The 17764-nt window shown below is 42.7% G+C and overlaps 1 protein-coding gene across 1 annotated transcript in view; it reads left to right on the top strand.

The window, feature by feature from the left end:
- Positions 1 to 14066, top strand: part of LOC121287977 (voltage-dependent T-type calcium channel subunit alpha-1H-like) — a 617188-nt gene extending 603122 nt beyond the window's left edge. Inside the window, exons 32-33 of the mRNA XM_041206154.1 lie at positions 9066 to 9237; positions 14021 to 14066. Coding sequence (XP_041062088.1) covers positions 9066 to 9237; positions 14021 to 14037 — 189 coding nt within the window. The 3' untranslated portion in view covers positions 14038 to 14066. The remainder of the gene's footprint in view (positions 1 to 9065; positions 9238 to 14020) is intronic.
- The last annotated feature ends 3698 nt before the right edge of the window (positions 14067 to 17764 follow it).

The raw sequence follows: 17764 nt of genomic DNA on the forward strand, positions 1-17764 counted from the left end.
TATCTACTGCCTTGAAAAAAAGTCTTGGGGAAGTAGTTGTTCATGGCAGCCTTAGTGGCCTAAATGGGCCATTCCATAGTGTCATCAAGGGTAGAGAACTTGATGATTGTGTCATTTCAAGATGGCCCAGATATTGGACACAGCACCAGTATAAAGGGAAAGTTACAGACAGAAGGAATGAGGACGAAAGTACTTTTAGCAGATCTGGATACCACAGCTGATGGCAGGATTGGAACAGCAATAGTAAGAATGCCTGGAAAACAATTGAAAGATGCTTCAAGTGTGATTCAAAATTTCATTATGTGATGAACTATCCAAAATGGAACTGCAGGGTCTTGAAGTGATGCATGATAGAGGATTCTGAGGCTGAAGATTATGATAATAATCAGTACGAAGCAAGTATTCTTGTCGCAAGAAGATTTAGTCCGGTGATGAGTGTAGTAGTTGGGGATTCATTTAAGCGCCTCAGCAGTGCGTGGAAAAAATTGGCTCAAATGTTATCTAGGTTTACTTAGCAATGAGGATCAACATATGGAAAGGGAGTATGAAAGTTCTACTTGTTTTAGGTTTGGGGATGACAACACACTGAGGTCACAAAAAGGTGATGACTCCATGCCAAATAGCTGGAGTCAGCCACTTCACTAGTACTGATATATTCTCTAGTGAGATACCTTTGCTGTTAAAGGTAAGCCCACCATGAAAAAGGCATAAATGAAACTGGAATGGAGCATAATAAAGCACTTGTTTTTGGAAAGTCAGTGGATCTGTAGTCTACCCAATGAGGGCATTATTGTATCCCTTTAATGAAACCTGATGTTTCTAATCAGAATGTTAGAGAAGTATTAATGGCATCAGTTGATGAGAATCAGAGAGAAAAAAGCAAATTGTTTTAAAGCTGCGCAGATAATTTGCTCACCCTTCTTGTCAAAGGTTAAAAATCCTGCAAAAGAGTGCACGTGTGATTGATGAGGAGTATGCAGGCTCATCAAAGAGCTTACAGCAAAATGTGAACTATGTAAAAGGTATTGGAGGATGCTACCATGTCCTATTGTAAGCCTTCCATTGGCACAAGCTAGGTGCCATGGATCTAAGGGTGTGGGACGAAGACCCATGTTTTCATTTTACACTTTATTTACAGATTTAACCTTTCTGCAGTAATACACAGAAAGCACAAAATTGTAGATAAAGTCATGGAGAAATGGATAGGGACCGGACTTCGGGCACTGGCTAGGTTTCTGGTTGATAATGGAGGGGAATTTGCTAATCATGAGTTTAGAGATATGCGTGAAAACATGAACATTGTGGCAGTGAATACCGCAGCTGAAAGTCCTTTCAGCAATTTTTTCTTCATTAATTCTTTCTTGTCCTTGTGTGGCTTGTTAAGCCATTTCAAAGGGCAGTTAAGTGTCAAAACACATTATTGTGGATTTTGAGGGGAAGAGCTGGCTAATGAGGTAGTAGACGCATTGCTGTTAATTTTCCAAAATTCCCTATATTCATCTAGGTTCCATCAGACTGGAAAGTAGCAAATATAACCCCTCCATTCAAGAAGGGAGGGAGGCAGAAAACAGGAAACTATAGGCCCATTAGCTTGACATCTGACATGGGGAAGGTGTTAGAGTCAGTCATTAAAAAGGTTATAGCTGGGCATTTAGGAAAGCACAGGGAAATCCTGTTCAACTAATTTATTAGAGTTCTTTGAAGGAGTAACATGTGCAGTGGATAAAGGGGAGCCTGTAGATGTACTGTACTTGGGTTTCCAGAAGGCATTTGATAAGGTGCCACATTGCGGAAAATAAAAGCTCATGATAAGGGATAACATATTAGCCTAGATAGAGGATTTGCTGGCTGGCAGAAAACAGAGTATGCATAAATGGGTTTTTGTCTAGTTGGCAGGATGTGACTAGCGGAGTCCTGCAGGGGTCTGTGCTGGGCCTCAACTTTTTACAATTTATATCAATAACTTAAGTGAGGAGAGTGAAGGCATGGTAGCTAAATTTGCAGATGACACAAAAGTAGGAAGGGAAGTATTTGTGAAGAGGACATGAGGAGTTTGCAGACAGATATAGATAAGTTGAATGAGTAGGCAAAAATCTTGCAGATATAGTATAATGTGGGAAAATGTGAAGTTGTTCACTTTGGCAGGAAGAATAAAAAAGCAGAGTATTACTTAAACAGAGAACGAGAGCAGAATTCCGTGGGGTAAGCGGATCTGGGGTTCTTGTGCATGAGTCACAAATTTGTATGCAGGTGCAGCATGTAATCAAGAAGGTTAATAGAATGCTATCCTTTATTATGAGAGGAATTGAACATAAAAGTAGGGATGTTATGCTTCAATTATACAGGGCATTGGTGAGACCGCATCTCGAATCCTCTGTGCAGATTTGGTCTCCTTATTCAAGGAAGGATGCAAATGCATAAGAGGCGGTTCAGAGGAGGTTTACTAGATTGATATCTGGAACGAGCCGGTTGTCTTATGAGGAAAGATTGGGCAGGCTAGGCTTGTTTCCACTGGAGTTTAGAAGAGCGAGGGGTGACTTGATGGAAGTATATGATTCTGAATGGTATTGACAAGGGGGTCCTGTTTTAAATTAAAATTAAAACAGAGGTAAGGAGAAATCTTTTCTTTAAGGGTTTGTAGAACTAGAAACACAAACATATTGAATGGCAGAGCAGGCCCAAGAGGCCAAATGGCCCACTTCTGTTCCTATCTCATATGTCATGTAGGCCAGATCAAGTAAGGATGGCAGATTTCCTTCCCTAAAGTGCATTAGTGAACCAGATGATAGTTTCATGGTCACAATTACTGAGACTAGCTTTCAATTCCAGATTGTATTGATTGAATTTAAATCCCACCAGTTGCCATGGTGGGATTTGAACCCATGCCCCCAGAGAATTAGCCTGGATCTCTGGTCTAATGGCATTGCCACTACACCACCAACTCGATGTAGGTAACCTGTGAAGGGAATCATGTGGCGATAAATGAAATGCTGCACAAAATCTTAGTAGTTCAACGAAACTGCAAGTTGACACCTGCACTGACATGGGTGGGTCATGCAAAGAATTTGCTTCAGATGGTTGGAGAGGATAGGTCTTTGGGAAAAATCCAAAATCACCTTCTGTGCTGGATAATTGTGCCACTGCCATAGAGGGGACTATGATTATTTCCATGTTTTCTGCACATTTGAATGCTTTATGTGCAGGGAGAAAGGCTTTCATCAAAGATGAGGTCTCGGAGAAAATGTAGAGAATTCTGAGGCACTGTATAAAACCGTACAATCTAGATAGACTTTAATTTTGGGGATATGGTGCATTATAAAAGAGAGGGCAATAAGGAATGATGGTCCTGGTAAGGTAATAGGGCATGATGTTAAGACTGTAGTTATCCCACATGGTAATCAGCCTATTATGGGTCATTCCTCACCATTAATCAGGATGGATTACAGACTCTCAGACTCTGAGCAGCCGATAGAAGGCAATGAGGCACCCTGTACCTCACATACTTAGTGTTTTGTGATGACAGTCCTGAGAAACAGACTTAAATAGATCTGGGGATGAAGGGCAGTCAGCTGAGTGATCATGACGCACAGGCCAGAGCTATCACATCCAAAGGCCAATTGCCTAAAGTGGGTACTCGGGTGACATGTTCCAGACATGCATTAAATGCAGTTCAGAGAAGGTTCACTTGACTGATTTCTGGATGAAGGGGCTATCTTATGAGGAAAGGTTAAGCAGGTTAGGCCTATACCATTGGAATTTAGAAGAATGAGAGCTGATCTTATTAAACATGATGAGATTCTGAGGAGACATGACAGGGCAGTTGCTGAGAGGGTGCTTGCCCTTGTGTGGGAGTGTAGAACTACAGGACACAGTTTAAAAATTGGGGTTCTCCCATTTAAGACTGAGATGAGGAGAATTTATTTCTCTGTGGGTCAATAGTCTGTGGAATTCTGTTCCATAGTGAACAGTGCAGGCTGTTTCATTGAATGCTGTGATAGAATATTGATCTACAAGGGAATTGAGGGTTATGGGAGAAGGACAAGAAAGTGGAGTTGAGGCCACAATCCTTATTGATCTTATTGAATGGGGAACATGCTGGAGCGGTCGAATGACCTACTCCTGCTCCTAATTATTGTGTTCAGCGAACGAAGGGATGCGATATTGTGGGACATACAAGAAAAGCTACTGGGAAGTTTAAATGTTGGTTAACTGTTCAAGATGATGGCCAAGAAATAAGGTCCATGAACTGGTAGATTGGGGTAAAAGAATGGAAAGTTAAGAAAGTACAGGTTGAGTTCTAATAGTGGGTCTGAGAGTGACTTCTGCATTAGAAAACAACCACCTACAAGAGAAAAGAATCTTGGAACACGCAAGAGAGATCTTACAGTAGTGTCCCGAAAGTGCATGTAAAGGCTGCAGCTTGAATAGATTACACAATGAAAGGAGGGCGGCAGAACAGTCTTGGGATAGGATTGGAAGCAGAAATCCTCAACTAATAAGAGAAGCAAAAGAAAAGGAATTCAATAGTTGGAAGGAATTTGGAGTTTATTCTAAAGTACAGCTGGCCTTGTCGCATAGATGGATTTGTACAGAAAAGGTCCTTGCTGATGGGACTTATAAGGCTAAAGTGAGGCTAGTTCATTCGGGTTTTGGAAAGTGACTGGGTGATAAGATATTAAAGCGAACCCTCCCATAAAAGCAAAAGTAATCCTGAAGATCTTACGAATTGGCTTGGCAGTCCACTCAGCATATATGTCATCAATCTCAGTCAGAAAGTCCTTCAAAACTCTGTCTTCCTCACAAAGGATTTCAGCTCCCCTTCTTCTAGATTTAATTTGATGCTCAGCCGACAGCACGCACAACCAACCTGATTTCCATGGGCCTGGTCTTCACCAAAAGTGGCACACATCTGCAGAACCTCCTCAACTGTGCTTATGACAGTCCAATGGCACAGATCCACTAATGTTATCTTCAAGTAACAGAAACAGCTGCAGCAACTATGGCTGGAATTTTCCACCCCCATTGGCGGCAGGCTGGGTATGGGGAGGAACAATATGGCGGGAAAGCCAAAAATCTGTTTTATGCCATTGTGAAACCAATTTGTGATCATCCACTCCACCCATTAATGGGAGGCCACTTTCCCTGCTGTCAAACGTTGGGAATCTAATTTCAATACTTTAGCATCTCCTTATAAGCCCTGTTCGCCGGAATCATCCCCCACGTTGAATCATCCAGCACGTCGGCGTGGTTGCACGTCGACATGTTTCACAGCAGCATTTAAAAGGTGTGCACGTGGCGAGCTGAAATTCAAGGGAAACTTAGAGGTGAGTGCACACTAACGTTGCGCAGCGCTCACAAGGGTCGCCCATTCAACTTTAAGGAAGAGGTGCCCTGCATTCAGGTGAGGGCACAGGCAAGTCATTTTTCCTAGCTGGCTGACAGTGTGGTGCCGGGCAAGGGTTGCACTGCAGTTAGAGCAAGTTGGCGGGGCAAGGCAGCACAGTCTGATGATAGTGCACAAGCACATGCGGGGAGGTGGGGTTGCGGGGGGGGTGCAGTGGGAGGGAAGGGGCCACGCATTTGGGAAACCTTGTGTAAAGTGAGCAGGTCTGCAGCAGAGGCAGTTTACATACGGCCACATTGACATGCTTGGAGTCGGGCCTCTAGCTTATCTGCCCACTCAAGCAATGCAGAGACATGAAAGTGCCACCAATTGTTCCTGAACATTGCAATCCTCAGGCACAGACTGCAAATTAGTGAGAGTTTTAGGAGACTGCAGAACAAATTGATGACTGGACAAGTGTACAATCTCCTTGTGAAAGCTAGTCATAGAGCAGTCACTGATGCTGGCACTCACAGCCCCTTGCAATGTCTTCATTAAGTTTTGAATCACTCTCCCCCATGGTCCAAGTTAACAGTGCAGCTTTGCAGTGGGGGTTAGCAGAATGCCTGCGCCTGAGCAGAGAGCGCAGCATGCAGTCCAGCGGGGGCAGTTGCTGTCAATTGGTCAGGTGGAGTGAGGCAGAGATAGGTGGGGTTTCATGCAGCCATGCAGCGCAATAAACTTTTGGGTCCAAGTGGTGGCCAGCAGTCTCCAGCATGGTCTTGAGGGGCCTTGAGATGGAGCCGGAGTCACACAAGTAATTATGAGAGGTTCCTAGGACACCAATGTTAACCCACTCATCTCTCTGTCTTTCATGCTGCAGGAGGAGTACATCAGGAGCATGGAGCCTGGTGACCTAGCTGTATGTCTCATGGCTTACAGGGAGCGGAAATGAAGGAGAAGAGTGATGAAGGCACCTGGCTGGGCAGTGGGAAGAACAGCACCCTCAAGAAGAAGGGGCAACTGGGGCTACTGCACACAATGCTGAAAAGCCACTGCGAGCCATCGCGGGTTGGCGCCTAGCTAGAACCAGGGTCTACAGATGGCACTTGTCATTCATGCAGATTACCAAGAGGCAGTGTCACCAAAGACTGTGCATGCCCAGGGAACAGGTCGGTCACAAATACCACCTGCTGCAGGATTTGGCACTCTCCACGGCCTGTGGAGCTGGAGCTGCTGGGGTCACAAGAAGAGGGGAGTCAGATGGGCCGGACGCTCCCGGAGTCACCTGGGTGGATGGCACTGGGGTGTGCACCTGCTGATCCTCCTCCCTATGGGTGCCCGAGGGCCCCAGGCTGACTCCTTGAAGAGAAGGGGAAGCTGGAATGAGATCGACTTGCCCTGTACCCTTCTCACGTACAGACCAATGGGATGCCACCTATGGGGTCAGCGATAGAGTTCATCCCATGCATCAGTGCAGGACCAATGTCCTGGACCAAGGTCTCCATGGCGGCCGCCACCCTACCTGTGTTGACCTCGGTGCGTTGGCATGCTGACACTATAGATGGACTCCTCCATCGTGTCTTAAAATCTGAGGAGTGCAACAGACATCCCTCCTGATGTTCCCAAGCTTGCCTTTGCAGCTCCATCAACTGAGGTATGACTGAATCCAGAGGCTTGTCATATGACTCAAACTCAGCATATTTATGTCCTCCAGTAGTCCTCCGAGTGCTGGAAACCTGGGAAGGCCGTGCTGCCACCTGTTCTGGAAGATTGGAAGCCGTTGTAAGATAGGGTTTCAGTGAGACTGGTTGGCTCGCGGTGTGTCAAGTGTCTGGAGGGGTTTGATGAGATATCTATAGAAACTTGATTTTGGAATGTGGTATTCTGACCACAGTGTGTCTATTAGTTTACATGCACTGTAAACGTACTGTGAACATTAGAGTAAACAATAGATTTTGTAACTTGTGTTATCTTTAGGAATTTTATTTCTATTAATATAAATATTCTATATTTGTAAAGATAAAGGTATCGTTGGAGTGATGGAGTAGTGTAATATGGTTAATCTTTTCTTGTTTAATGATGTTTTATTCTTTTGTTAAAAGTTCATCAGACTCCCATGGCTCTGTTCAGTAGCTGCCCTCCACGCTTGTAAACAAAAAATAAAAGTTAGGGTCTATCAAGCCAGGTTCCACCCTGGGATCTGACTTGTACAGTCATAACATCAGCTGGGATCATGACACTATCTCAATTCATCAACATGAAGTGCTAGATTAATGTGGCTTTACTGTTTTGTAAATGTTGTGATGTGTTGCATTCCTTTACTTGCTGAAAGTCTTCATCTGGCTCTGTTGATGGTCATGGCAGGGTGGGTGGACAGTATACAGTTTTGAAAATCTCTGTTGCCTTTTGTTGAAGATATTTTAAGTAATATGTGTATACTTTGGTGATTATGCCTGGCAGTGTGAAGTGTGACTGTTATTTAAGATGCACTTTGTACAACATTTAAATATGGCAAGAGGATAAATTATTGTAATCAGCTCTCCTGGATTTATTTTTAATTATAAACTTGTCATAGCAGTTCTAAAGAACAGTGAATCCCCCAAACTTAATTCTTAGTCTATATTAATGCCAATTGCAAGAAAGTCGGTGAAGTATGACGATTGTACTTGCAATACCAGATGTCTATTGCAATGGTTGGATTTGGTAAATCCGTGGAAAGGAAATGGAGATTTGGTCTAAAACAGGCTACCCTTCACAGCGAGCCCGTTTTACGCCACGGGGGTGGACTAATTTCACCTCCAGAGGATCGAAATGAAGTGTAAATACCCTAGTGAGAGATTTATTTTCAAACCTTGGCTGTGCCAAAGTTAGTGCAACATCAAATGCAAACTGAGGAAGTGAACGAAGATTGCAGAACTTTACATTTGGAGTAAAATCACCCAGTGACATTCTTAAACTATTTGTGGCTTTAATGACTGGAGTATTTTGACATTTACAGCATTAAAAAAGTGAAGGCAAAATTTTCTGTTATGCTTGGTCACATTGGAGCAGCTTAACTCCGTGCATCAAGGTGGGCTCCATTGCTGGCATGACAACTTCCCCACCCAATTTTTCTTTGTGATCCAGGTGCAATGAGAAGAAACATGCCCTGTGCTCTTTGTCAGGGACTCTGAGGCACAGAAGCTTGGAATGTTGCTATATCACATTGGGAATCTAGATTCGGAATCCTGGCCAGAATAATGGGATCAGTGCTTCCTTCTCTGACAGCTATCACAAATTCTTAAGTATGGTCTGTTTAGGCTATATCAGCTAGGTTCACAGTAGTTGTCAGTCCACAAAAGCGTCCACATCTCAGAAGCTGACTGGTCTCCCTGCACATCAATGTATAAGTGATTTTACGGGCTAAATGCTACTAAACCTGTACTTGGTAGGTTTCTCTCTTTAAGCTCACAGTTGTAGAATGCCTGAGCTGTTAATGACAGCAGCATTATGATCAATTAATTGCTACTAAAGACTTTTGAGTAATCAAGAAAATAAGGCAGTTCCACACCTTAGCTCTGTTGGTGCCCTATGCAATTCTCTGCATTCTATTAGCAACCAGTCGCAGGCACGTTGAAGGCAGTGGTTCCCTACTGGCTTATTGTTATGTATAGTTATGAATGCACTGATGCTGCATAATGCTAGCGTAATATTGCACAACATGAATAATTTACAGTCCTCTCTGGTTATTTTTAAACAGGAAGATCCTCGATACAACAAAATGGTAGGAGAAAATCGAACAGAGAATTTTCTTACTGTTCGGAAAGTTTCTGTGTCTCGAATGCATTCCTTACCTAACGACAGCTACATGTTTCGCCCAGTTAGATCAGCCCAAGCTCATTTTCCGCTGCATGAAGTGGACCCCCATCAGGGTATGTCACTGACAAGTATTTACTTTAAAAAGGGAATGAGAAAAGTTTTCAATCAGTTAATCTAAAATGATTTGAAAATTCATTGCTATTTTTTTAATTGACCAGAAAGTCAGTCCTGTGAGCCAGGCTGAAGTGCACAATTTAGAAAATCTGCGGGGTCATACCGGGACTACTGCTGCTGCTGAACCCCACCATTGCTCCTGCCATAGATTGTAGGAGCAGGAGGGGGACCCTCCAGAAACAAGTCTTCGATGGTTTGAGGGTGCAACTGTAAGCTGGACTGACATGGGATGGGGACAGGTGGTGCCCTCCCCTGAGGCTATCCCCAAGGCCTTGTGTCTGGAAGCCAGTTTAAAGTACTAAAAAAAAGAAAGTTTTTTCCTCTCCAACCCCCAATTTTCACAAGTTCAGCACAACAATTTACCCCAGCTTTGACACCGCCAACACCCCTGCCACCCTGCCTGCCCTCCTACCTCAGGCTTGCCTGCACCACTGGTACACCTGAACCCAACTTGAGGCCTCAGACCTGGAACTTGTGATAAACCCCAGGCCCCACTATGCCACCAATGGGGTTGTTGGGCAATAGCTTGTGTCAAATATTGAGATACCAATCTCAACACCTGCAATCAATCTTTCTGGAGCCTGTCTTGACTCTGTTAATTTTGGAAGCATAGGCTAATTGGATAACTCAATATGGTCATTCATAAATGAGCTAAAAATATACGATCACAAATTAGAGATTCCAATTGTAATCAGTACGTTTTATGCTTCCCTGAAGGGGAGGAATTGCAGGAAAAAATTAAAAGAATCTGTTATTTGAAAAATGTCTTTGGTTTCAAGTTTTTTTTATTCAGGGTTTTGTTTTTACTCGGGATTTTCTATTTAGGGTCTGTGACTTCAGTCCAGTCTCAGCCTGTTGAAGTTTCTACATACCTTGGAGTTCCCACTGAGGTAATTCATAACTTTGCTTCGACCAGCCACATCACCCTCCCCAAAATCCCTCCACCACAGAGACCACCGAGATCACCCAGTATTAACAGGCTGCTACGTAGACAGGTATTGATCGATTTTGTTTAAAAAGTATTCACGTTTTGCATCAAAGCATGTTGGCTCAACTTGGAACAGAAATCAACAGCATTTGCTTCCAATTTGTGGTCATTGACAGTTACCCAAAACTGGCTGAAAGTACAGCGGCAGTTCAATTAAACTGTGCGCCAATTTTCTTTTCATTTTGGTAAAAGAGGCATCAGGAAAGGTTGGGACTAATGCCTGTTTCATGCACAGAACCTGCTGGCACACACAACCTGCCATATTGGACCTTATACAGCTTTAAAGTGAACACAATGTCACCATGTTTCTAGCCCTATGTTTCTAGCTGCCATGTTTTAGGTTCCCCACCCGTGGGCAGAAACCCTGCACACCGAGAGCTGCTGGCCAGTCAGAGGCCGGCAGTTCTCCATTGCTAGCAGCACTACTGGGAATGGTGGCTGCTGCTGATGGTGCTGTATGGGTTTGACCAGGGATCATTTTTGGGTCCCTGGAATAAGGTAATTGGGGGTAGGGGGGAGGGGGGGGGTGGTCAGAGGGGGTCAAGGAAGTGGAGGCAGGGGGTTCAGAGAGAAGGGTGGGGGATTGGCTTTTAGCAGGCCCACACTTATGATGCCGGGTCCCTTAATTGGGCACAGAGGGCTGGATTTTCACTGTGTCTTTCTCTGAAGGCTTGTACTCGAGAACTAGCCAAACCCCTAGACAAGCTGTTCCAGTACAGCTACAACACTGGCATCTACTCGGCAATGTGAAAAATTGCCCAAGTATGTCCTGAACACACAAAGCAGGCCTAATCCAAACATGCCAATTATCGCCCCATCAGTCTACTCTCAATTATCAATAAAATGAACGGTGCTATCAAGCGGCACTTGCTTAGCAATAACCTGCTCACTGGTACTCAGTTTGGGTTCCACCAGGGTCACTCAGCTCCTGACCTCATTACAGCCTTGGTTCAAATGGATGAAAGAGCTGAACTCCCAAGGTGAGGTGAGAGTGATTGCCCTTGACATCAAGGCAGCATTTGACCGAGTGTGGCATCAAGGAGCCCTCACAAAACTGCAGTCAATGGGAATCGGGGGAAAAATCCCTGCTGGTTAGAGCCATACCTGGCACAAGCAAAGATGGTGCGGTTGTTGGAGGTCAATCATCTCCGTTCCAGGACATCACTGCAGGAGTTCCTCAGGGCAGTGTTCTGGGCCCAAACATCTTCAACTGCTTCATCAATGACCTTCCTTTCATCATAAGGTCAGAAGTGGGGATGTTCCCTGATGATTGCACAATGTTCAGCACTATTCATGACTCTTCAGATACTGAAACAGCCCATGTCCAAATGCAGCAAGACTTGGACAATAAACCAGGCTTGGGCTGATAAGTGACAAGTAACATTCGTGCTACACAAGTACAAGGCAATAACCATCTCCGACATGAGAAAATCTAACCATCACCCTTGATGTTCAATGGCATTACCATAGCTGAAACTCCACTATCAACATCCTAGGGGTTACCATTGACCAGAAACTGAACTGTCCACACAAATACTGTGGCTACAAGAGCAGGTCAGAGGCTAGGAATCCTGCGGTGAGTAAATCAACACCTGATTCCCCAAAGCCTGTCCACAATCTACAAAGCACTAGTTAGGAGTGTAATGGAATACTTTCCACTTGCCTGTACTAGTGCAGCTCCCACAACACTCAAGAAGCTTGACACCATCCAGGACAAAGCATCCCACCTGATTGACACCCCACCCACAAACATTCACCCCCTCCACCACTGATGCACAGTAGCAGCAGTGTGTACCATCTACAAGATGCACTGCAGGAGCTCACCAAGGCTTCGTTGACAGCATCTTCCAAACTCATGATTGCTATGTCCGGAAGGACTAGGGCAGCAGACACAAAGGAACAGCACCACCTGGAAATTTCCCTCCAAGTCACTCACCATCCTGACTTGGAAATATATTGCCATTCCTTCACTGTCACTTGGTCAAAATCCTAGAACTCCCTCCCTAACAACACTGTGGCTGTACTTGCACCACATGGACTGCAGCAGTTCAAGGAGGCAGCTCATCACCACCTTCTCAAGGGCAATTAGGGGATGGGCAATAAATGGTGGCCTCGCCAGTGACGCCCACATAACCATGAATGAATAAAAAAAAAACTTGTGTGATGCTTGTCCATTCTTTTTAACAGTGTGATAAGTCTTAATGACTGGCAAACAACCTCACTGGCACTGGGAATTAACTTCTATAAGTCGGTAGGAGGGATTTTCCAGTCTCACCAGCAGCAGGCATTATCGTTGGTGGGACGGAAAAATTTGACTTTTAACTGCTCTCCTAAATTTTCCCATACCCCCCAAGCCAATGGCCACTGGTGTCGGTGCCAGAAAATCCTGCCTGGAATTCCATCCCTTCAGATTGTTGAAATATTTTATTTAAATTCAAATAAACTTTTTTTACTTCTTGTTTGTCTCTTTTTATCTCTTGATTCCATCTTTCTTTCCCTCTCTTTATCCCACTTTCTGTACATGATTTGGCATTGAATGGACTATGCTAATTGACACTTCTGCTTGAGATCCTGTGCACCTCAGTAGGATTTTAAAATCTGATTGGTTAAGGAAAGATCAGTTGCATGTCCTGTTCACACAGATCCCAGATCTTCTGGAGAGGGTCCCGTGCCAAAATTGCTTTCTAATCCCAGGAAGTTCCAGTTCAAAACCTCAATGTCTGGATGAGTGTGAAAGTAATGAATGGCTGCTGCCATTCATTCACTGTTGATTGCAAAATCTGGGCCATTAAGTTTAAACACAATACAAGGGACTTGAGCACATAACTTAGGCCAACACTTGAGTGCAATGTTGAGGGAGTCCTGCACTACCTTCTGGGTGTGATGTTAAACTGAAGCCCTTAGAGCTGTTCAGGTAGATGTAAAAGGTTTTTCCAATATTTCAGGAAGAGCAGGAATGTTCTCCGAGTGTCCTAGTCAACATTTATTCCTCTACCGACGAGAAAATTTTCAGATTAACTGGGCATGATCTCATTTGTTATCCAAGTAAGAATGACTACACTTCAAAAAGTATGGATGCAGTAGTGTAGTAATTGTAAGCGCTGGACTGAACATGAGTTCAAATCCCATAATGGCAGTTTGAGAATTTCAATGCAGTTTTAAAAAATATGGAAATTTCAGAAAAATTGGTATCTGTGGAATTGACAATGACGCTGTTGATTATCTTAACCCGATTGGTTCACTAAAGCCCGCTAGGGAGTGGAACTTGCTGTCCTTATCCAGCCTATCCTCAAGCTCACAACTACATGGTTGACTCTTAACTGCCCTGTGAAGACACCTCTAAATCCACTGAGTTGTATAAAACTACATTTGAGTAACTAGGAATGGACAATAAATGACACCTTTGTTACTAATACTCACATCCTGCAAATGAATTTAAAAAATAATTGAATGTAAAACACTTTGGAACATCCTGAGGACATGAAAGGCACTATGTGAAATGTATTTTCTTCTTTCCATACCACGACAGGAGGGATATTGAGAACTGGTGACAGGGGGAGGAGGCGGGGGGCTGATGGTGTGAGAAAGTTTGTAAAATTAAGAATACAAGGCAAGAGAGACTCATTTGATTCATGCTGTGCTGGTGCTGCAGCAGAAAAGTTTCACAAAATATTTATAATGAAACATTATCAGTGAGAATTTGCTCTGATATTTTGTGATTGCTTATATTCCAGGAGTCTGTGAGAAATGACTCAGTGGATGTTATGAATTTGGAGTCTAAGAACAGCCTGAAGATGTCCAATGACAGCCTGCAACCAAAAGTTTCACCTCATCACATCTTGGTTCCACCATTAATGCATCCCACACCATTGTCTCCAAAGGTCACCCCTCAGCCTTCGCCACTGTTGACTCAACGCAGCAAGCAATCAAGTGTCCATACGCACAAGCAGGTCTACAGCCAGCGCAGTATCCCAAGCCGCTCACCCAGTCACAGCAGTGGCAGCAACAGTCCAGTGAGCTCCTTCTTCAACTCTGTGGACCCAGCTGATGAAGAAGTGTGCTACATCAACAATTCAATGAGAAACTGGAGGAGACAGTCTGAAGCAAGAAGCCTATCGTTATCACCTTTCCTCTCTCCTAATACATTGGTTGTGGCTTTAAAGAACTCTAACAGTACAGTAAGTTTGGCTGGCATTGGCAGGGAGAAAGACTTAAAGAAGTTTTACAGTGTTGATGCGCAGGGATTATTGGCAAAGCCTTCTTGGGCAGGTGACCCAAGGAGACATTCAATTGAAATATGCCCATCAATTGACGATGAAGATGCAAGCTTGCAGTTTGAAGGGTCATTTTCTAGTGAAGAAAAGCGAGAGCCTTCGGTCCATGTTCAGTCAGATTCTGAATATATTCTTGCAGCTCGAAGAAAGAAAAAAATGAGTCCGCCCTGTATCTCAGTTGAGCCTCCCAAAGAGAGCGAAAGTGGGCCTGCTTCTCATACTGCAGCATCTGAAGCCAGGATGCATCTACGCAAGCGCACACTGTCCTTTGAATCTATGGCTCATAGAGATTCTTTAGAACTTGTAGACTTGCAACCTGGGAATCAGAACTCGAAAACAGATCAACGAATTCCTCCGGCCTGTCAAAGCAAGCATCTTACTATTCCAGACTTATCATTCGACCACTCAGATGTGAGTTCGTTTAGCAGTTTATCTGACCTGTTTTCTGACAGCAATCATTCAACCCCTTCTTCTAGTGTCTCTGCAGATTCGAGAGTAGAATTACTGGCCTCTGAACGGAAGAAAATAGACCATTTAAAAGCGCCAAGTGAAAACCCTGACATTCACAGGTCTGAAAGCAGTAAAGAGATACTCAATGTTACCAATACGCCTCTTAGGAAGCGGGGGCTTATCCGGATGGCTAGCACACGAGAAGACACTGATGATCTTGTGGTATAGCTGGGGTGGATAAACTTTCTGGGGTTGGGGGGATGGTGAAAAGACTTAATTCACACCAATCAATCACTGTAAAATGAAGACTATTACTCTGCCTAATGATACTCGTTGTTTGATCCCTTGTCATTGCTTCAAGGAGTTTGTAAAGGGATGCAAAAAAAATGGGATATGCAAACATTTTTTGAATGGAACTTGATTAGCTTCCCATAGCTCAATCACATTGATTTGAGTCAGATTTATGTGTACAGGCACTTTATTGTGCAAAGCCACAGTATGCAGAAGTGCAGAAAAGATGAGAACTATACAGTGATGTAATGTTTGCAATGTATATACAAATAATTATGTATTAGTGACAAATAATTTAATTATGTCTTCATAATGCACATATTTTTATATAGAACCATAATGTTTTGCACACTTAAAAATTGAATTCCAAGTTGAGTGGTGTTTTCTGGTGTTTAAGTGGAATGTATACAATTTAGACTTTTTTTTTGTTTTCCTTTTTCCGCTTGCTCATGCTAGCCACATACTCTGAATGTTTACCTTTTTTAACGTAATATTTACTGAGAACCAAATTACTACTGGATTGTAGTCAGTGCAATAATAAACTAATTCAATGTTCAGTTTTTTTTTAAAGAAGAGTCACGTTTTCAACCAGGTTATATTGCAATAAATTAAAGAAACCATAGAGAATAATAGGCATACTAATATTAGGAACATGTCGAACTAAAACCGAATGAAGTTAAAATCTAACAGCAAATTATTTATTCTATTGCATTTTATTTGCAGTTTGGTAAGTTATTAATGGTATTTGTAAAGTTACATGCATTTCCTGGTCAAGAGTGTTATATGTAACCTTTGAAAGCAAATCTGTTTATGTTTACTACATTGCATCCATCATGCAAGGGATAACTGACTTCATTCTTAAATGCTTGTTTCTGTGCTGACCTTTTTATTTAGCTTTTGGCTAATCTGTTTCACACAAAAATATGTTCAAATTGTTTTTGTGTACAATAAATCAGTGCTTCTGTCTTAATAAAAAAATCCTACATTTTCACTGCACATTGTGGGTAATACTCTTCTTGTTTGGGTAGCAATAACAACAGATGAGTGGCAGAGAAGGAAAACTATTTTCACAGGTATGGTGGTTTTTTCTATTATGTGCAGCCTATCCAGAACTTCCAGAACTTCTTTCCTGATTCAGAAGAGTACTAAATCTGGAGAAATAACTTCAACATCCAGGTGGTGTTCTGAACATTGGGTTAAGATCAAGTTTTTGCTTTAAGAGGTTTTTAAAAGATTGTCCCTCTTACCTGAATAAAGCAGTGAAAACTATAAAGGATACACTACTAGAGGTTTAGTAGTCATTTGATGTTTTTAGGAAATAATTGGAACAGTACTCATAACATTAGGAAGTTTATCCAAAATAGAACTGGGAATGAAGATTAGAAGACAACTCCATTACAGACTGCTAGCCCTAATTTTTGATTGTTTATCAAATGCTTTATGAAAGTGAAAATATGTAATCAGCGCTGAAGTTCAAGTTAGAGAGCAAGGTGCACATGATGCCCGGAACGGCTGGTTCGCCATGTTTGAACGTTGTCCCTTCATCTCTGATGCGTGCATTTAAACTCAGCTCAGCCTAGAGATGAAAATCTCTTTCTCACTAAGTACAAAGTAAATGAGCTTGGGTTAGTTTAATCCACTTTAAGCAAGGATAAAGGTTGGGCATTATTTGGCACTTGAGAAAGGGCACACGCATTGCTGGAAATTTCAGCCTGGTGCAGTAAGGAGTGCTCTTCTGAGTTCAAGGTTAAGCTTGGCTAATTGATAGTGTGGAAGACTCCGTCTTTATCCCTGTATAGCTGCCCTGGGAGTGTTTGATGTTGAGGAAGACAGGATCATTTTACATTTCCGTACCCCCTATGAATATCAAAGCAATTTTTTTAAATTTTCAATCACCGTTTAAGAGGATATATTTTCAGTACATAATCCATAATGCCAGCTTTATACTTGCTATTCTTGCTGTTAATGATACTCAGTGAAACAGTTTCTAATTTTTCTATTTCCAGGCAAAGCTTTGGCATTTGAAAACCACACAGACAACAAAGGAGAATGGTGTTTTGAAGAAGGGACGTTAAGTGATAATGTGTTTAATTAATAAGGTAATGATTTACATTTTTACAGAACCAAGTAGGTCAACATGTTCATCCCCTGTGTCAAAAATCATTACTGTGGAGTAGCCGATGCTTCCTGACATTTTTGATCTTGTTCCTAGTTTTTACAGATAAATGAAGATGTGTCTGGCTAGGAATCCTTTATTTTTTATCCTGTTAATTATTGTATTCAGCAAACCATTTAGGGAAAGTATAAGGGATATTTAACCCCTAAGAGACCTTGAAGTCAGTGGGGCAAATTGAATGCACTGTAAAACAGGCTGCTGATTCACAATGAGCTATTGCATTTTACTGTGTAGACAAATTTAACTCCTCTTTTATCCAACAGCTCTGCAATTTCCTGCTCCAGTGC

Source organism: Carcharodon carcharias, chromosome 15 (genome assembly GCF_017639515.1).
Source record: "Carcharodon carcharias isolate sCarCar2 chromosome 15, sCarCar2.pri, whole genome shotgun sequence".
NCBI classification, from domain to species: domain Eukaryota; kingdom Metazoa; phylum Chordata; class Chondrichthyes; order Lamniformes; family Lamnidae; genus Carcharodon; species Carcharodon carcharias.